The 22728-nt window shown below is 34.4% G+C and overlaps 1 protein-coding gene across 2 annotated transcripts in view; it reads right to left on the bottom strand.

Moving 5' to 3' along the window:
- LOC145300355 (cytochrome P450 3A6-like) overlaps positions 1-22728 on the bottom strand; it is a 53919-nt gene that overhangs the window by 9796 nt on the left and 21395 nt on the right. For both annotated transcript variants that reach the window (XM_080144478.1, XM_080144477.1), the window contains exons 3-9: positions 16628-16680; positions 15108-15204; positions 14042-14158; positions 13613-13701; positions 7069-7217; positions 4314-4438; positions 1386-1506 (exon numbers count right to left, since the gene is read on the bottom strand). In XM_080144478.1, coding sequence (XP_080000604.1) covers positions 1386-1506; positions 4314-4438; positions 7069-7217; positions 13613-13701; positions 14042-14158; positions 15108-15204; positions 16628-16680 — 751 coding nt within the window. The remainder of the gene's footprint in view (positions 1-1385; positions 1507-4313; positions 4439-7068; positions 7218-13612; positions 13702-14041; positions 14159-15107; positions 15205-16627; positions 16681-22728) is intronic.

The following is a 22728-nucleotide window of genomic DNA, read 5'->3' as shown; positions in this document are numbered from 1 at the left end:
TTCAAAAATTGTATTTGGCCTTGTTTTTTTCAAAAGTATAACATAATGACTTAGCAAGGAAGGAACAAGCAGAATATTATATAGATATCTAAATTTATTATATAGATCTTAATTTATTGTTGTAATGTAATTAAACAAATTTATTATTATTTGAGCTATATCTAGAGTATGTTTTAGAAAAGTGCCATCTCTTAGTAATAATAATTTTTCATTATTTTTTAATTCTTTATTAGTTAATTATTCATAGCTTTATTCAAATTATTTTTATTATTAAAGCTATGTGAAGACAAACCTAATCCATCCATACTTTCATTAGCAGTGGATGAAGATTTGATGTTTTTTGTTTTTTTAACTCACGTTCACTTCTAACAAGGCATATCATCGCCACTTGGACGTAAAAAAGTTACCACTTGGGACCATGCCTAGGAAAGATTAACAAATTGTTGGTTTATGTAACATTTAAACTTCTGCATGTAAGGGAAGCAGGTAGCAGGAAGGGAATTCGAGGGAAGAAACTATTAGAGTAAAAAGCTTTCTGGCATTTAGAGACCTCAACAGTAAAGGGGTGAGATTTTGTTGTTAAATGGGTTTGTCGGGGATATGTACGTCGAGGGGGCACAAGTGCAACGAGTTCAGCAGAGCACATTCCATTAAAATAGGCACAGAGATGCAACATTGTGGTGATGGGGCAGGGGTTGGAGCTCAATTGATAAAGTGGGACCTATTAGATTGAAAACTCATTTTCAGACCCTATTCAAGAGGGAGAGGCCAGTGGCAGATGCATCGATGTGGCAACAATACTCCATGCATGGGCGAATGGTGGCCTTGTAGAGGCATATGATACTCTTAGGAGTGAATAGTTTTCTAGCTTGATAGAGGGAACCCGAAATAGAATTATTTCTACAAGTAATATTCAACAAGAATATTATTTAGCCTGCATTCTATGCATCGTTATATTCCTTTATTCCTTTATTCTTTTATTCTTTTATTCTTTGGTTATGTTTTCAGCTCGATTATTCATTATTCCTTGATGATCAAGAAAAGAATGATTTTTATGTATGCACCGTTTGTTATTGATATCTTATTATGCTGTGACCGTAAAGGGATCATAATAAACAAGACAACACGATGGTACATCTGCAAGGATGTGTATTCACAGAAACACAGAATAGTATGTTACAACGAGTGTCACATTTTGCTTTCGTGGGGAAGCAAATAAATACTAATAGAAAAAAGGGTTTTTAATATGAATATCAATACACACACACACAAAAAAATTTAAAGGAGCAAAGATAACAATTTATTGTTTACGATTCAGTAGTTTTGGAATTATAAATGCATCTCTGTCTGCTGCAGTAATGTTTGATCTTGAAATTTGTATTTACCTCTTTTAGTTCTCCAATCCGTTACATTTTCCAGTTTGAGTTCTTGTTCAGTTTTCTTGTCCATATTTTCATGGCCTTCAAGTTGAGCATCCAACATCAATTGCAGCAGATCTTTTCGTGCCTGTGAATTAAAGAGACAAGTTAAAAATGAAAATATTACGATATACTACCTATATATCTCTACTTATATATAAAAGGCACTGTGTGTGTGAGTTCGTTCCCTATAGACTCCAAAACATACATGTACGATATGTGCCTGGGAGTGTTCTTGGATAAGTTTTGTATCAGAATGCCTCCAATAAGTATCAAAAATCGATAATCAAAGAAATTCCATTAAAGAAGAAAGTCCAATTCTGAGTAATTTCTTTATTTTCTGTATAATTCCATAATACCTTTGCATTGGTCTTTATGCTAACTGTAACCTACTTTTTAGTGCTGATGATGAGATCTGATTTCAATAAAACTCTATATTATCTCAGAAACAATTGTAAATACTTTAGTTGTATATGTTGACTTCTCGGAACCTCATTTATATAATTTTTTCTAAAATTATATAATTTCGCCCCCCCCCCCACATGTAATAATTAAAGACAAAATACAAATATAGTTAAATACAGAGATGTCGTAAATGTATATATGTCTGTAACTTAGTTTTGTTTTCCTCTTCTGATGAGAAGCATTAAGCTTCGAAATGCCATGGTATAAAGTTTCTATAGCATTCTAATCTCTATATGTTTTCATTATTGAACTGACGGAGAAATTATTTAACTATATTTGTTTTGTTTTGAAATATTATTATGTTATACTCCACTCACAAGTGTTGAGCTTCATAGACCCGGATAGGTCCCTATATAAAGATGTACCTAATTCATTTATAAATCCTCTTGCTATTATATATATATATATATATATATATATATATATATATATATATATATATATATATATATATATACACACACACACACACACACATACTGGGGTGAAACAAATATTCGTACACATGAAAAATTGTATTTTTATGTATGTAAAATCTTTAACTGAAATAAAATTCGATACATTTTATGTATAAAGATACATACTACATAAAAATAATAATAAACCTAATTACTTCTTATTCTAACAGAAATTAATGCATTATTTTCAGTTTAAGGGGTGAAAAAAGTATTTGTACAAATCAATTTTAACGAAAATATTCATTAAAATTGATTTGTCTACTACTAATAATTCGCCCAAAGCAAAAACCTTAAAATGGAGATCCTTAAGAAGGAATTTTTTAAGGATCTCCATTTTAGGCAATTACCAGTTTGGAGGGTTTCTTTAGGGTTTTTGCTTTGGGCGAATTATTTTTGGGATGAGTAGAAGGATAAGAGAAATATCTTTATTGAGAAAGGTCCACAGTGTTTATAATCAACTGCGAGGAAGGCATCTTAGGAAGGCAGGGCATGATGGGAGAAGCTATTTTTTTTCTGTTGTCTCGTCCTTTTTTTTGATAGGAGGATATAAAAGCCGGGAAAAATTCCGTGCAAGGAACACAAAAAGAAAAGAGTCGTGAACATCTTCTCTTGAAAAGTATTTTCTTAGAACTGCACGCCTGTGGAACTCTGTTCCGTCTGCCTGCTTCCCACCTGACTACAACTTGGATGTCTTCAAGTCCAACGTTAACAAATTCCTAATGAACCGCCCCCTTAAGTAAACACTTCATCAAATCTCCACACTAACGAATGTACTTGCAATAACCCTTATCCCTGAGTGGCTTTCGGGCCTTGATAAGTGGCGATCACTGTGTAAAAAAAAAAAAAAATAAAAATTTTCGTGTTGCTGACGTTCAGATTATGCGGTGTGACATTGGTGGCGAGAGGCCAGGTTTGGTCGATTGGAAAAGAAGAGGGCAGAAACGTGCTGTTATTGAGCGAGTGACTCACTCCTTCCCGAACCCCAGAACTGAATTCTGATCATAACCTCACACTCAATTATACAAATTATGTTTCCTAAAAAGTTGTTAAGAGTTATTTCGGCCTGTCAAGCAGATTAACATGGCTGACTGGAGACTGAACACTCAGATGTTGAGACCCTTCACTGGGGAGGGTGACCTAATTAAATGGCTGGAAAAATTAAAGATGGTAGCAAGGTTACAAAAAAATCGAAGACGTAATCACCCTGCTGCCGCTATACTTAGAGAGGGAAGCCCTCACAATTTACCAGCAGATGCGCAATGAAGATAGTCCTGGTAGAAAAGGGGGAATTCTTTAGCTGAGATATCAAAGAGGTCAGAGTTTGATAATTAAAGGTCATGCATTACATGGGTCTAGATCGTAATGAAGACTTCACTCAATTATACAAATTATGTTTCCTGAAAATTTGTTAAAAGTAAGTGTTCATTTTTTTTATATTAGAAAGAAAGTTAAAAGGTTAAAGGTTGTGTGTCTGTGTGTTCGTTAATGTTGTGATAGATTTTTTGTCTCCTTGTCGACCAGGGCTAACAAGTCCGAGCGAGCTCTGCTGCGCCCAAAGAGAGATGTGTGTTGTCAGTCTGGGATCAGGAATGGAAGAGAGTAAGATGTCTTGGTTTAACCTTTTTTTTTTTATTATTTATTTAGTCACGTGCTCAGCTCGCTTGAGAGATGGCGTCTGATTGGGCAAGCTGGAAGGTAAATTTTATGCATGCGGCAATCAGCCTTGACAAGATGTTTAAACTAGTAATGACAAACAGAAGACTTGAGAAAGATTCATTATGCTTATGATAGCTGCTACATGTGTAGAAAGATTCATTATGCTTATGATAGCTGCTACATGTGTAGAAAGATTTTATAGGTTCATACTTAACTAAAGAGTTCTTTAAAAGTGAGGCAATCATAAAAAGGGAGGTTACCATCGATCACTTATATGTACATTTGTAAAAAAAAAAAAAATAATAGAAAGACTTACTGTGTTTTTCTCTTTTTTTCTTTCTGCAACTAGTTCTTTGCAAAAATCAACAATACAATCCATATTTCCAAATGCTGCAAGGGGTTTGAAATTGTTCAAAATTTTGGCAATTGTGGGAAAGATAACTGAAATTGAAAGAAGGACATTGGAATAAAATTTGGTCATTTTATAGAATTGTAAGCATAAGGAGATGTTTCATATGTACTAGTCAGTTATTAGTTATCTCCCTTTATTATAAGATCTTTTCAGTGATGTCACATGGGAAATAAAAAAAAATTCTTTATTTTTAACTAAGATATTGTAATGTTCGAACATGTAAACACTCAAATAATAAAATTCACACACGAACACCACATGCGTTCTTTGATTTTTTTTTTACTTTATAAAATGAAAAGTAAAAAAAAAAAACAAAAACAAAAAAAAAACTGGCATCGTCCTCTTGTCGATACAACGCACAAGTCTTTCCTTTCTTTGACTTTGACTTTGACATATAGATGTTTGAGGTCCAGATTTTGGACCTGTTCTTGGTTCCAAGGAAAAAATTTGCTAGACAACTTTGTGGCATGCGTGGCACAGAAACCCAGGTATTTGCACTTCCATTTAGGAGGATGGACAATATAAACTCGGCAGCAATCTCCAATGGGCGTCAAGTCTGCTTTTGAATGCATTTACCGTTTGTGCTTGTACAACTGCATCTTGGAGATCATTCTATGTGTTGACAACCGTCTGTGAGAAGGTCCCTTTGCGGACATCTAGCATACAGTTTTTTTTAACGATTTTGAGACTGTTCCCCCTGGTTGCGCTGTTTTTAGCGATCTGAAAAGACGGCTTTCTTGTATCATAGATCCCATGGATGTATTTGTAGAGATCAATCATGTCACCACGATTTCTCCGATGCTCAAGAGTGGGCAGTCTCAGGGTTCTCAATCTTTCAGAATATGGATTGTCCTTCAGTGATGCCAGCAGCTTGGTTGCTCGGTGTTGTACGTCTTCCAGATCACTGCATAAGGTCTTTAGTGCGGTTGCCAGACAGAGTGGCAATACTCCAAGATAGGACACACAAGGCTCTTGTAGAGTTGCGCAAAAACTGTATTCGAGAAGAAGTCAAAAGTGCGGCGAATGATCCCGACAACTTTTTTTTTTTTTTTCACAGTGGTCACCACTTATCAAGGCCCGGAAGCCACTCAGGGATAAGGGTTATTGCAAGTACATTACGTTAGTGTGGAGATTTGATGAAGTGTTTACTTAAGGGGGCGGTTCATTAGGAATTTGTTAACGTTGGACTTGAAGACATCCAAGTTGTAGTCAGGTGGGAAGCAGGCAGACGGAACAGAGTTCCACAGGCGTGCAGTTCTAAGAAAGAAGCTTTGTTCATGGAATCCACATTTTGATTTAGGCACAGATAAAGAGTGGGGGAAATTTTTCACAGTGGATTCGGCTAGACGGGTGTTTTTCGTGAAAGATTGGTGAGGGGGACCAGAGATTGGAGTTCAGACGAGCACCTGCCATGGAAATAACGATAAAACAAGGATAGGCTCGCAGCGTCTCTTCTGTGGGAGAGAGGTTGCAGGGTAGAGAAAAGGGCATCCCCCACTAAGCCACGAAGTCTATTTTGTACTCTGTCAAGGCAGGATAGGCTGTTTTTTGAAGCTCCTGCCCAGATATGGCAACAGTATTCCATCCTTGGACGTACTTGGCTTTTATATAGATAGAGAATTGCATCAGTAGTGAGATATCTTCTGGAGCGGTAGAAGGATCCCACTATCTTTCCAGCGACCTTGGCAACAGACTTGATGTACGTGTTCCATTTCAGATCAGGAGTAACGGTCAAACCCAGAAGCTTGTCAAAACACGGGGCCTCACCCAGACGAGAGCCATCCATCACAATTGATACCAGATGGGGATCAGAGCGTTGATGATGTAAGGATAGGAGTTTGGTTTTGGATGCATTAAAGGTAACCAGCCACATCTTCCCCCACTGAACCACGCGCTCGAGATCAGAGGAGAGAGAATCAGAGAGGACTTTGTCATTTACAGCCTTTGATGTGTTGCCGTAGATGGTCGTGTCATCAGCATAGATGTCAACGAATGATTTAAGTATGTGTTTAGGGAGGTCATTGATGTAGATCAGGAAGAGAGTTGGGCCTAGGATTGACCCCTGAGGGACTCCAGCATTTATATTGCAGGCCTCCGATTTTTGTCCATCTACCATAGCTGGAAATCTTGTGATTATTTGCTTTTGTGATGGATTTAGCTACATGTTCCTTGGAACTCAGTTTGTTGTCTTTCTTCAACTCGCAACAAATCCTCATGTATTCAATATTATCTCCCACCGTTCATTCTTGTTCTCGTTCTCTTTCTAAGCTGTCCAACAAAAAACTCCACTCAACTGCCATGCTTTAGAATTCACCCCATTTAACAGTTACCAATTATGTACATATGCAAATTAATGGTATACGTTCACCAATGAGTGACCTACAAAATTATGCTTCTACATTTTCTGCTGGCATTTTACAGGTCGTTTGCGAGATGATTCCTATTACATACTTCAGTCATTGTCTCTATTTATTACAGCATGTACCATAAAATGGTGTGATTGAAAGCAGAAAGTATTAGCCATTTTGATTTTTTCTCCAGAAATATAACAGACAACAAAAAGGATGTTTCATCATGTATAAATATTAAAAAATAAGCGATTATTGAATTTTCCAAAATTAAATATTACTTATATGTTGTTTTGTTTATAATTACTTACTTGCCAATCCTTGTAAAGACGTGAAAATGTCACCTCCAAAAACTTTACCAGCATTTTTGACGAGAGGGTTGTCAGGATTTTCCTGTGAATCTACTTCAATTCCAAAACCAGTCGAAGCTATAACATCCATTGTATAACCTGAAAATAAACTGAACAAAAAAAAAAAAAAAAGAAAAAAAAAAGAAAAGAAAAACTCTATTTACAAAGTATCAATGATTTTGTAGTTTGATATCAGAAAACTTTAATATTTCATATACTGAATGACGAGTATGTCAACTACTTTTAAATAATATTTATTTTTCGTTTGGTTGTAAGAATTCAAAGACATGCTGTCTGGCAATATTAAAAGACCAGATCAAACAAAACTTGGGAAGAGAAGAAAGTAAAAGAGGACCTAATGATATCATCATGGAAAAAGAAGAAGCTATCGCTCTTTGATTGAGATTCGAAGACAAGAGTCGCTTGTTCCAACCCTCTTCACTATATCTTGTAGTTTGATGCAAAAGAAGCTTTATGGTTTAATTTTTATGTTATATATTAAACTAGACTGGGTGCCCGGCATTGCCCGGGTGTTTGTAGGTGAAAAAAAAAAATGGTAGTAGGCAGGCAGACTCGAACCCGTGATGCGAAGGCGGAAAAGAAAGTGAAAGAAAATCTGACGTTTTACCGCTGCTCTATGACGCGACCAGAAGTTCAGAATGTTAAAATTAGGCAAAGTCAATCCAACCAATACGATGACTTGCAAAAGAGGCTTGGAAAAAATCAACCCCTCCTTGTAGAAAACTGCCCAGTTGAGGGTGAAGGAATTAATGTTTTTTGACCAATTTTTTTAATATTTTATCGTCGAGCTTCAACATGATACCAATCTCGTGAAAATCCGTCGCCTCTGTCGAAAGTTTTAGGCATACATACATACATACATACATACATACATTGAAACAGACAGATGAAATTTATATTATAGAAGTTGATGAGTGTGTCAACTAGCATTAAATAATAATTTTTCGTTTGGTCATATTTAATATTGTTCAAGAACACAATGTTTGGGAGGGTTAAAAGGCCAGATAAGGTAAAACGTTGGAAGGGGGGGGGGGGAAATAAGCAGAAAGCACTCCCCCCTCACCACCTCCAAATAAACCTGCAAATATATTTCCCTTACCTCCTTTCTATAAGCATCTCTCAGCTTCCTTCCTCAACCAAGAAGCCGTACCAAAAATTACATCCTTTTTTCTTGCCCACCGTATGCTCCTTCCTTAATCCCACTGTAAATTTCAGTCATTTCCGGGTTTGATTTATATATATATATTTTTCACTCCTGCATGACTTTTCTCTAAATCAGCAATTGTCTCGATTGAAATCTAATATTTTCGATGGTGGAATCTTTGTAAATTCTGAAAATATTAGATGGACGCCTGGCATTGATTGGTCGTAATATGCGCTTATTTTAATGTAAGCAGATTTTGTATTTATTATTACAGAACCAATTCTCTGTTGATTATTATATTGTACTTAATATGTAGTAGTGCACCTCGGTCGTCAAAAACGTGAAGGTGGAAAAAAAAGTGTGACCCAGTCGACAAAAACGCTTAAATGCATGATGCAGGTTTCATATTTATTATTATAGAGCCAATACTCCATTAATTATTATATTGTACCTAATATATAACAGTGATTAAAAAGTTAAAAAAAAAATGACTTGGGTACCATCAGTTAGAATTGAAACCAAAACGTGAAGCATTACATCTATACGTTTATGATGTCATGATGTTAACATTTGAGAGTGTGACTAATAAATTCAAAGTTTTAGTATAATATATTAATAAGATTCAAGCAAGCAAGCAAGCAAGCAAGCAAGGACGCCCGAACGTCTTACCGTTACTCCATGACGCGAACGGAGTTTTTTTTTTGTCTACAGAGTTTTTTTTTAAATATTAAGATTCATTTTTATTTGACCCTTCGAATCGCTCCCAACCTGCATTTGACCGTCGTAACATCTGTAGCGTAGAATGCCCTTATCCTAAGTTCTTGCTTGAGCAATCGGAATTTTATGTCTGATTTCTAACAGGTCTTACCATGTTTCACTGACTACACCCATCCTCCATTATACAGGAATCTCTACCTCATCAAAGGATTGCTATTAATCCCTTGATATTGAAATTTCTTCATTCCAGCATGTGCATATATATATATATATATATATATATATATATATATATATATATATATATATATATATATATATAACTACTTCATTTACTCACATAAAATTGATATACGTAAGTATAAATTTATGCGTAAACTTTAAGTATTTACTTCAAAAGTGCTCAATACATAGGTAGAGCTAGTTAGTAAATTATAAAATATATATGGCGATTAAGCTACATTGAATATTCCGCGTTTCATCCACTCTAGGACTCTTCAGGCTTATGCGCCTTACTATATATATATATATATATATATATATATATATATATATATATATATATATATATATATATACATATCATAAATTAGTAATTTAAATTCTATGACGTGAAATGGTAAAGTTTCAAATCTAGAATTTTTATTGATTAAATGCAAAATATAATTTAATTAATAGCTGCTACATGTGTAGAAAGATTTTGTAAATATTTTTTATTAATTAAATTATATTATAATTTAAATAAAATATTAAATAAATATATAAAATTATATGTTTATTATAAAACAGCTTCACTGGACTTATATAATAATATATTTATAATAATAATATAATAATATATTTATTGGACTCATCATCAAAAAAAAAAAAGAAGAAACCAAGAAATTATGCCTACTTTGGATTGTTACCTTGTGCCATTGAAGATTCAAAATACGGATTGGACTCCTTTACCTCACTGCTACCAAAGATTGTCATTTCGGATTTTACCATAAAATTTGGATACGAAATTCAATATCCTTTTCACTGTGAACAAATATATAATTTCCCTTACTTTATGTTTTAAAAATTTTTAAAAGTTTTAATTATGATTTTCTATGTTTATTGTATTTAGCAAATTAGGTATAAACCATTATAATTTGCTAATATTTTCTCCTCTGAAGAGATGGGTAGACATCGAAAACCTCTAGGTTAAGGAGATATACTCTTTGAATTGTATTCTTTGTCTTGCATTTAATTAATAAAAAGTCTAGATTTGAAACTTAACTATTTCACGTCAAGACCGATGATGAGGCGAGGTTCTGTCAATGTTTTTACCATTGCTTATGACCTCACTCAGATTGTTCACGAACCCACCCATGTGCCTAATACTACCGGTCAGTATGCAAGCCTTCTAGACCTTTTTCTCACAACTTCCCCTGAGCTATGTTCATGTTCCGTTCTATCTCCTCTGGGATCCTCCGACCACTCAGTTGTATCAGTTAAGATAAAAATGAAATGTAATAAGTCTTCAGATGTACCTCTCCACCGTACTGTATATCGATACTCTATGGCTGACTGGGATAGCTTCCGTACATTCATATCTAATCTACCTCTGCATTCCATGTTTAAAACGGATGTGTCCTCTATAGTATCAGACCTGACCGAATGGTTAATTGTAGGCATAGACCGATTCATACCATCCGAAAAATTCCAGCAAAAACCTAACAGTCAGCCATGGTTCTCCCCAGAATGTGCTGCTGCCATTGCGCACAGAAATCACTTTTTCCATAGCTACCAACGTAATAGATGTACTGAGACTTTCAGAAACCACTGTAAAAGAGTAATAAAAAATGCAAGAGAGCTATATGCTCAGTTCGTTAAATCCAAAGTAGCTGAGCAGCGACTTGGTTCCCACCAGTTTTGGCAAATAGCAAACAGGATCCTGAACAGAAACGTGCGTTCTATCCCAACCATCATCAATGGACCTGAGGTCATCTTGTCAGCATCAGACAAGGCCAGACTATTTGCTAAGAACTTTGCAGCTAATTCTACCCTAAGTGACGAAGGCCATCAACTCCCCATATTTCCATATAACAGACAACACGCTATGCAACATACAAATATCTGTGCGTGAGGTCGCCAAGCTAATCAAGAACCTTGATTCCAGTAAAGCAACTGGCCCGGACGGCATTTTTGTTATAGTGCTGAAAAAGCTTCAACCAGAACTTGCCCCCATACTTACAAAACTGTCTAAGCGTTGCCTTAAGGAGAAGTGCTTTCCAACACCCTGGAAAACCTCATCAGTATACCCTGTATTTAAGAATTCAGGTGAAAAGTTATCTCTCTCTCAGTACAGACCAATAAGTCTCCTGTGTGTCATGAGTAAGTTGCTGGAATCCATATTAAATAAAGAAGTAGTCAACCACCTCAACATAAACAACCTTCTTAGTGACATGCAATATGGTTTCCACTCCGCAAGATCTACAGCAGATGTGCTAACGATTATATCTCATAGAATTAGTGAATCTCTTGACAAAGGCTTCCTTTCAAAGGCAATTGTTCTTGACATATCGAAGGCCTTCGATAAGGTATGGCATAAGGGCCTACTTCACAAGATTTCCAGCTACAGTATCACTGGAAATGTTTTCTCAATTATTAAATCATTTCTCTCCAATAGGCTCATAAGAGTAGTGGTTGATGGGCAGAAATCAGAAGCCCACAGTATTAATGCTGGAGTCCCTCAGGGGTCAATCCTGGGCCCTACTCTCTTCCTGATCTACATCAATGATCTCCCAAAACATATACTTAAATCATTCGTTGACATCTATGCTGATGACACGACCATCTATGGCAACACATCAAAGGCCGTAAATGACAAAGTTCTTTCTGATTCTCTCTCCTCTGATCTTGAGCGCATGGTACAGTGGGGGAAGACGTGGCTGGTTACTTTTAGTGCATCCAAAATCAAGCTTTTATCTTTACATCATCAACGCTCTGATCCCCATCTGACATCAATTGAGATGGATGGCTCTCGTCTTGGGGAGGCTCCATGTTTTGACAAGCTTCTGGGTTTGACCGTTACTCCTGATCTGAAATGGAACACATACATCAGGTCTGTTGCCAAGGACGCTGGGGAAATGGTGGGATCCTTCTACCGCTCCAGAAGATATCTCACTACTGATGCAATTCTCTATCTGTATAAATGCCAAGTACGTCCAAGGATGGAGTACTGCTGCCACATCTGGGCAGGAGCTGCTAAAAGCAGCCTATCCTGCCTTGACAGAGTACAAAATAGACTTCGCGGCTTAGTGGGGGGTGCCCTTTTCTCTTCCCTGCAGCCTCTCTCCCACAGAAGAGACGTTGCAAGCCTGTTTTTGTTTTATCGTTATTTCCATGAGTTATATATATATATATATATATATATATATATATATATATATATATATATATATATATATATATATATACAGGGTGCGCCAGAAGTATTTTCTACATTTTGAAATGCGATCTTCCCAGTCGTGCTCGTACAGTTTCTGAGCAATCATTAATTTGTATGAATGGAACTGCATATCAGTGTTTAAAATTCTTCTGACTGTTCGGTCAGACAATCCCAAGGCCAAAGCATGTTTACGAGTTGAACGTCTAGGAGACTGAGTAACAGAAAGTCTCACAGCTTAAATACTGTCTGGCGTTCAAGCGCTTTGAGACCTTTCAGGTGGATTTCTTTTAAGTGCCAAACCTATAGTTCTAAAATTTTCATATCTATCTGCGTAAGTATACTTTGATAATTATGTTTTAGTTTGAAGAAATATGATATAATAAAATTATGGGGTGTTCGTTCGAACCTGACCTCCAAAGAATGGAAATATGTCACAAAGTTTAACAAGGTTTGTTTTTAATATAAATCCACAGAATATTGTGATAAGTGTTTCAGTATGAACAGGTATGGTATAATAAATTCTGGGGTTTATCTATTTTATTTTTACTTTCATCATATTTTACTTTGGTTTTGATACCCCCAAATTCGAAGCTATCTCTTTACAACCCTTCGTTTTCATAACCTATCATACTTTCATAAATCAGAGTCCATTTTCTGTAGGCTGTTTTTGAACCCAGTCAACGACGGGTACTTTTGCTAGTATATATATATATATATATATATATATATATATATATATATATATATATATATATATATATATATATATATGTTGATTTTATATATCTCGATACTGACTTCTCCTTGTTCTTTCCATATTCTCTCACACTCTGCCTCCCTATTCCTTCATTCCCTTCCTCGTCTTTATGCTCACTTTGCTGATTTTTTTATCTATTCACTATCCTTATCTTTTATTCTATTATTGTTCACCGTATTTTAAATTATAATAATTTTAATATTACTATAGTTTACTCGTTCTCTTTATCCTTCTCCTTTTTACTACAATTGATAAGTAAATCTTTATATACCAATATATTGCTTTGTCTTGTCCATAATGCTCTTCATGATCTAAACCTCCACCATTTTGTTGAGCTTCTTAGATGCTTCAATACTTCTTTAACCCTCTCATTTATATAGTTTATAAATATAATTTTGTTTATATTTTTTTTTTTAAGTAAATGATTAAAATAGAGAAATCGACTCACATGGTGACATCTGTTGGTTCCTTGCTATCTGCAATTTTATTTAAATTTTTTTCTAATGTCTTCAGGACATTCTCAATCAATGGAACCATCTGAAATTAAAAAAAAATACATTCAAATTAAAAATGAGATCAGATAAAATAATTTATTTATTTTGTTATCATTTTTATTTCGTTTAAATAATTTCTACTTATTTGATAATGTCATATTTTATACTAAATTATCATCTAGGATATTTAGTATGTATAATCATTTAATTTGCCCTTTAGTATAATAATAACGCATAATAAATTAACTCCGCTAATTTAATTGTCATATGCAATTTCCCCATTTCTTCTTCTTCTTCTTCTTCTTCTTCTTCTTCTTCTTCTTCAAAAAAAAAAAAAAAAAAAAAAAAAAAAGGTTTAAAGAGATATTTGACGTCATACGAACCTCACGCATTTTTTTAGAACTGTAAGATGGCGACAAGACAGTTCGAAGATATTTCCAGTGATCATCTTTCGCTATGGTTATCATATTTGAACTGTACTCATCTACCGGAAAGGCCATCTGAAAGAATATGCAAATATTTGCAGAAACAGAATTAAATTTTTTAATTAAATATTCATATCATGAAACAATTACGAGGGGTATTCCAAAAGTAATGCCTCCTACTTTTTCATTCCACCCAAATACAGTGTGGAACAATAGAATTGTCGTCCTAGAAAAGATGACATGATTCCATTTTTGTTTGATGAAAACCTGTTTTCTTTTTTTGTTGCAGACCATCTACTAGTTGGCCAGCTGTGTACAAATCCCAAGAGCGATAGGAACCTTCTATTATGTTTGGAAGTGACAAAATGTTCAACGAGCGAGATCGGAGATGTGCCACTGTATAACATACGCTCTACCGATCCAAGCTATGATAACAGGACCATTGCCAGCACCATCAAAATGCATCGCTGAATTGCCACGAATAACAGGGACAGGCCCAGAGTGATGAAAACAAAGTTTCTGGCCACATTTATAGTCCCTTGTATAGTACCTTGACATGCGACATGAATACAATTTTTTAAGTTCTTCATTTTTGTAGCGAAATTTGAAAATTGAAATATTGAATTTCAAGTGAAACCAATGATATCTAATGAATTTTTATGTCACAGTAATGAACATATCCAAAAATTACGAAAAACGATTGAGTAGAAAATTAATTATTAATGAAAACAGTTTTCAAAGACAATTAGCGAAAATTAAGTTTTGCAAAGAAAACAAACAAAAATAAAACGGAAAGTTTGAATCATAACAAAAGGGAGGTAAATAGTATGTGACTAAACTCTCTGCCATGCAATATGTTTCGACTGGGCAATGCCGGGTGTATACACCTAGTTTTATTTATATCTTGCAGATCGCAAACTACAGAAATTAAAAAATAAGAATGAAAATTGTAATATGGGGTTCAGGGCTGGGAGAATGAGTACACAGAAATCCTCATCCATTTTCAAGTAAAAAGATTACTTACGGGTTTGTTGGTAAAATTGGAGAAACTTTTTATCATGATTTCTCCAATAATTTCTGGGTCGTTGATGACCAAATACGGAACAAAACCAAAAAATATTCTGCAAAAGAATAAACAATAATTATAAATATATTTGATTTAAAACAAGATGTATTGCCACTTGGATGTAAAGGACTACTATTAAAGATCATATTTACAGGGACACTATATAGGGAGTTGACTTGATTCCTCCTGCTATTACCACCTTTTTATTCTCCCCACCCCCAGGGTTCCTTACCACACCTCCACACATCCAGGCAATACCGGGTACCCCTGCTAGTTTAATATATAAAAGGCAAAATGTATGTGCATGTGTGTGTGTATGTGTTTGTATGTCTGCTAAAAACTTCCAATAGACGCATCAACAGACCAAACCGGTATCGTTTTGAAGCTCAATCTTTCGGACAACAAATATCGAAATTGGCCAAAAACATTAATTTCTTCACCCTCAACTGGGTAGTTTTTTACAAGGAGGGGGTCGGTTTTTGTGTCGCCATTTTTGCAAGTCATTATCTCCTTTCAATTGACTACACTTAATTTCAAAGTGTACGACTTCCAGTTTTGCTATGGACATATCGGCAAAGACATCACTTTTTTTTTTTTTTCACCTTCTTTTCCTTCTTCGCGTTACAGGATCAAGCCTGCCTGCCTACTACCACTTTTTTTTTTTAACACCTCTCTCCACCCGGGCTGCCTATTTTTTTTTTTTTTGGGCTTCCTCACTCGACACACCCAGGCAACATAGGATATCCCCGCTAGTCTAACATAAATCTCTCTCTCTTAGACAGAGTCCAAAAAAGAGCTTCAACTTAATAGGTCCCAAACTAACGGCTAAACTCCAACTCTTGTCTCATCGTTGCAATGTTGTATCATTGTGCCTGTTTTACAACCACTTTAATGGAATATGCCCTGATGATAGCACTTTTGCCCCGTCGACATAAATACCCCCGACTAATCCAACAAACAACAACATCCTACCTCTTCACTGTTAAGTCTTCCAAATGCTGGAAAGCCGTCTATTCTAATATATTCTTTCCTTGAACTTCCAGATTTTGTAATTCCCTCCCTGTTTCCTGCTTCCCTAATTATACTAACTTGCAGAAATTTTAATGTAATGCAAACAGACATCTTGCTACTCAACTCCCTATATAGTGTCCCTGTAAATATGATCTTTAATAGTAGTCCTTTACATCCAAGTGGCAATACATCTTGTTTTAAATCAAATAAACTCAGCCATAGTAGCATTAAATGTTACCATCTACTTACGTCCCCATTTCACTACAGATTGAAGATAATTTTGCAACTTCATCCCAACCTCATAGAAAAAATGCGTAACAAAACTGCAGCATTACTTGTCACCTTCTTATTGATTTTTAGATCTTTGAATTTAATTTCTATCAACTTTTACCAAATCTGATTGGGCTAAAGCATGTAGTTTCATTATTTGATTTATCAAGAATAATTTGTACAGGAAATTTTCTTACCCATAACAGTCACCATATTTCTTCTTCCATTCAAAGAATATATTTAAAAAACCCTAGAATAAAAGAGTTGTGAAATTTGAATAGTTTAGAAATACAAAAACATCCAAGTAAAAGACTTGTAAAAAGTGGTTTGAATAGGACACAAAGATTTTCAAGAAAATTTATAAAAATTTAAATTAAAGAAAAAATTCTGTTTTAACAAAACTAAAAATAACAGATTTTTAAAACTAAACTAGCAGGACTTGTGTACCTTTGTCGCCAGTGAAAATTGAGGAACCTAAGAAACATCTACTCCAACGCTTGAAGCTCATATAAGTATTTTAAATGGAATATTTAACTATCTGTAAGTATTGCATGTACCTCCCCTCTAACGGGGAGGTCTAACGTTTTGTTAATCACAATTAAATAAAATAAATGTTTATGCAAATACCAAATCGTAACTGCATGATTAAATCATACATCGCACTACTCACTCCTCCTTTGACTAAGGCATTTCATCCACAATCATTTCCATGGAAGGGATTCAGTGCTTGGAATTAAAGTCACATAACAACGAAAGTAAAGATTAATATTCTCAAACTTGGAGAAAAAACATTTATTAAACTGTTGACATTGCCTTCTATTCTGCTAATGGATATTTTGTAGCCTCTCCTGATTCCTTAGTATATAATAGATTCTTAATTCATTTCTTACATGTGCTGATTGGCTTCATGTTGAAAGTGTCGTATATCATTTCAATGACCTCTTCGTGAACTGCATATTATGGATCATCCATATCTGTCTTTTTTGTGAATTTAGGATCTTGAATGATGTATACTATATTTCCGAGTCTTTCGTCTATTGCACTCAGTTCGCAGAAAGATGTGTTATTTTTGTAAGTCTTGTAGAAAACTCGAATAATCGACTCGGACGCATGTTTTGGTTTTTGCTGTAATTAATTATTAACAATTCTGAGTACAAAGAAAAAAATGGTATGGTAATTGTGTACAGTTATCAACAGGAAAAAATAAAATAGAAATATTTTCTTTCAATAGTCATTCAAATGGGGCCTTTGTTTGTTTTGAACAACAGATTCTCTCTTGCTTATCGGTTGGTGTTTTTACGCAGAGTGGTGGTAAACAGTAACTGTGGTTTCTAACAATGACTCATGACCAACAAAAACTAACTGATTTTTTCCTGCTCTGCAGTCCCTTTTAAATGAAAGGGTTAGTAAGGTCTGGCTAGCCTAGATTTCACATTCAACCAATCCCTGTTCACTATGCCATACTCTGCTTTGCCTTGATTGGCTAATTGGCCACCTAATCTAGGCATATTAATTAGGTGATTTTCCGTCAGCAACCAACATTTTCATTATCTAGTTCCCACACACCGGCATTGACCTTTAAGGTCATTTCTAAACAAAACATGGTTAGATACTCAAAACAATCATATTCACAAACAATATTGTTAAGGTTACCAAAATTGTTTTTCTTTCTCTTCATGTTTTTCTTTCTTTTCAACGATTAAGCCTCTTTTTAACTAGTAAGGTTACCTGGTAATACTCCAGGATTGCTCACATAAATAAAAGCTTTAATTGATCTCTCCTAGGCCCCCTTCTGGGGCAATTTTCGACCATCATAACTGGTTGGATTACAGTTATGATTAGGTGTACTCCTATAAACCGGTAGAAACTGTTGTAGTGCCATTTCTGCATCACATGCTTTTTAAGAGTTCGTTTTAAAGTGTTGATGAAGTATTCAGCTATCCCATTAGATCGTGGGTGATACTGAGAAGTCGTGACATGATTAATTTGGAACGTTTCAGAGAACTTCTTGAAGTCAGTGGATGTAAATTGTGTTTTGTCATCATTCACTAGACAGTCGACAATCCCAAACCGGGCAAATAGTTCATGGAGAAAATTAATAAATACTCCTGTAATAGGTTTTTTACATCTGAACACTGTTGGTCATTTTGTGTAGCTATCCACCACAATTAGGTAATATCAATCCTCCAGTGGCCCTGCGAAATCTGTATGAATTCTAGGTTAGGATTAGTCTGCTTTGAGCCATAGCTTAAAAGTGATTGGGGCTACCTTTGCCATCAAAGCGCAACCCTTGCATGAGTCAACCATGTTTTTGATGTCTTTATCCATCTTTGACTAATATACATAACTGAATGAAACTGAGGTTTAATAATAATAATAATAATAATAATAATAATAATAATAATAAATATTCGTCCAAACTCCTTCTTGTCAACTCTCAACTTCAATAATCTGTAATCACCAACAGTTCTCATTCACAGCTGTCCTCCACCAAAAAACTTTTCCCATTCATCTTGTTCACAGCTGTCATTGTCTTCATATGCAAATTAATACCATATGTATATTAATAAGCCGTCTATAGTTTTTCTTTCCTTTCTTGATTCTGTCACCCGACAGGATTAAACAGAGGTGCCGTCGCTTATGTAAGTCACGTTTTACATTACTTTTGCCCGAAACTCCTTATTCTGTTCATTCCAGGATGAACCATATGAAAATCTTTCATTTTTTTTTTTTTATAATGTTTTTGATATGACGACCCTCTCATGATATAGTAGGATGTAGTCACATAGAAAAACTGTTCTGTACATTTTGGTCTTTATTTGCGATTTTAGGTTTTGTAGCACTAATAAATTCATCTTTTTGTGTTTCACATCTAATTTCATGTAGTTTCTGAACTTGGTGAATCGCCTCGCCATGATGAGGAGCCAGATGATGTGCGATAAGAAAGAAGCAACTGCGAGATGGAGGGAGGCCTTGGTTTCATCTTCGGATGGAGCCGGTTTCACTCCGGCGAATGGTACCAGGACATCTCATTATTGGCTCAGGCACCCTAACAGGGTTTTCCCTAGGCTTTACATCAGAGGTGTGAATTGTACAGCGTTGTGGGGTGACCCATGATGCACGATGTGCCCGTCACAACCAAGTTTCCGGCCGTCTGTCTGGCTTCCTTTGTTGGAGGGGCTTTGAGGTTCATGAAGAGCCTTGGGTTCCGATGATGAAAAGCTTCCTGAAGCCACTCGTGACCAACAGAACGAAGATTTTTCATAGTATTGCACTTCACCATCGGCATGTAAGGAAGTCATTACTGAGTCCTCAAGGGGTTCACTCTGTCTTGGGACCAACCTTGAAAGTCCGTTCACATGTGCGATCTGCTTAGAGGAAGGGTATTTGAAATTGTAATTCAACAAAATACTGCCCCAACTGTTTGCTCTTGTTGTTCCAATGAAGCATCTGTTTTTGTTGTTCCAATGAAGCATCTGTTTTTGTTGTTCCAGTAACAGGTTTTGAAATTTTTCCTTCAATTTTTTTTGTTGTTCCTGAAATTTTTCTTTGCTTTTTTACTGGTTTGGTTATTGATCCAAAAATCTTTCTTGTTTTTTTCTGCAAATCTATCTGATGTTTGCAAATTAGTGCTAAAATTGATTTTAGGTTTTCTATTGTTTCTTATTTTTCTCTTTTAAGAAAAGGTCGAAAAATTAATATGGCTTTTAATGTGTGAAAAATATAATTTACAATTTTCTACATAGCCTCTTTTTCACAAAGAAAGTGCACCCTTTTTTCTGCAAAGAAAAAAGGGTGAAATCAAATTTTTGTCACAACATTTAATTTTCTCTTTGAGAGAAAATCCAAAAGAACCCCCACCCGGAAAGTCCCCTTTTATAGTTTAATAAAAAAAAAAAAATCAACTCACGGATTTTTCATTTATAACTTTTTACCCATTGAACAATCTAATTATCTTATTTTTAGTTGATGTGCTCAGCTGAGAGTTGGTGGTTCATAGAAAACAATTCTTCAGAATCTTTTAGAGCTTAGAGCAACTTTCAGATTTGCTTCCTGATCTTTAAAATGTTTAGTCGTCTGGGTTCTATGGTGGCAACTCTCTGAATAATATGTTGTTAGTGTTTTTTTTTAACACTATCTGCTCATTCAAATACATCATCGCAAGGTCGATGTTGTTGAAATGGGTTTTGTGAATACCACGTTGTTGAAATGGGTTTTGTGAATACCATGTTGTTGAAATGGGTTTTTTGAATACCACGTTGTTGAAATGAGATTTTTGAATACCACGTTGTTGAAATGGGTCGTTTGAATACTACGGTGCTGAAATAGGTTTTGTGAATACCATGCTGTTTAAATGGGTTTTGTGAATACCATGTTGTTGAAATGGTTTTTTTTTAATACCACGCTGTTGAAATGGGTTTTTTGAATACCACGCTGTTTAAATGGGTCTTTTGAATACCACGTTGTTGAAATGGGTCTTTTGAATACCACGTTGTTGAAATGCGTTTTTTGAATACCACGTTGTTAGTTCGAATACAGTTGTGAAACACTTAGGTATTTTAAATTTGACTTTTCAATGTGCATTCTCGAGTCCTTATTGCCATTTGTTGTGGAAACACGGGGGTACTTGAAAATTTGGTTTTCCCTCATGAGTTCTCAGAACCTTATTATCATAGGAAAGAGTCACGAAGAAAAAATGTGAACAACAGGTTTAAGTACAAGAAAGTAAATACAAAGAAAGGTTTGATCATTATTAATAAGTTTTATAACTGAAAAGATAGATAATTGTTGTGGGAATTCACCCATACACAAGATATGAACTGTTCTGAACAGTATAAAATATATATGTATTCTGTCTTGTTGTAAATGCGAATACCTCTATTCCAACCCATGTCCGTGTCCGAGTCTTTCTTAGTAAACTGCTGTGAGACCGAAACTTACCTGCATCATAGACTCTTCCAGTACTATATTACGATGTGAGATAACCTTTTCAGGGAGCAGTATCGTAGTACTATAGAATCAGCAGGAATACTAGTAGTATGCAGTTTGTACAACTACCCATATTGGACACCACCTGATAATAAACTCTGCTCACTCTTTATCCTATCCTTGTTACCTTTTTAGTTTATATATCTTTCTCACACCTAATCTGTGTTCCATGTTTTCCTTCCGTAGTCCCAACCTCGGATCCACATCATAAACCTTTCGGATCACAATAATAACTTTGAATAAACAAAGGTAAATGAATATTTTAATGATTGACTTTTTTATTTCAATGTATATATATATATATATATATATATATATATATATATATATATATATATATATATATATATTTATATATATATATATATATATATATATATATTTATATATATATATATATATATTTATATATATATATATATTTATATATATATATATTTATATATATATATATATTTATATATATATATATATATATTTATATATATATATATATATATATTTATATATATATATATATATATTTATATTTATATATATATATATATATATATATATTTATATATATATATATTTATATATATATATATATATATATTTTTTTTTTTTTTGCAGTGTCTTTTATATGCTTGAAGGCTGCTAGAAAAGGTTTTAGAAAAGTATTTTCTTCAAGCATTGATTGGACAGAAAGTACAGACTTGAGATGATTTTTTTAAGGACTCTCTCATTGCCTTGGGATTGTGTATGTCAGTTTTTCTCACATGTCGAGAATATTGTAGTTTCATCCTCATGTTGCATACTGCTGTTATTTTTGAAGTACCAAATATGTGAGTATGTTACGTTGTTCTTATTTCGATGACGACTTATATATTTGTTGTTGTTCATGTTGTAAGAGTCTTAGAGAGAGTCTTGTGTGCAGATATATCGTGTATATATCAAGAGAGAGACAGTTATATATATATATATATATATATATATATATATATATATATATATATATATATATATATATATAGTGTACATGTTGTTGAGTGTTGTGAGATACTAGATATTATATATATTCATTGTGAGTGTTCATATTGTTAAGAGATGGAGACATTGGTGAGATATAGAGACAGGGTACATATAAAGAGAGGAGCACCAAGCCTGTAATTCAATGAGAGGAGATTTGATATATAGATAGATAGACCGAGAGATAGTGCGTTTGACATTTACATTTTGCCAGTTGTACATTTTTATAAACACAAAGTTCATATTAATACAATTTCACTTTACCTTTGTTTTGGTGATGATGATTTTCACAAAGTTC

The sequence above is a fragment of the Euprymna scolopes genome, chromosome 2 (assembly GCF_053919585.1).
Source record: "Euprymna scolopes isolate OS-2025 chromosome 2, ASM5391958v1, whole genome shotgun sequence".
Classification (NCBI taxonomy): domain Eukaryota; kingdom Metazoa; phylum Mollusca; class Cephalopoda; order Sepiida; family Sepiolidae; genus Euprymna; species Euprymna scolopes.
Note: the sequence above shows the minus strand (reverse complement) of the source record. Positions and strands in the feature narration are given on the sequence as shown.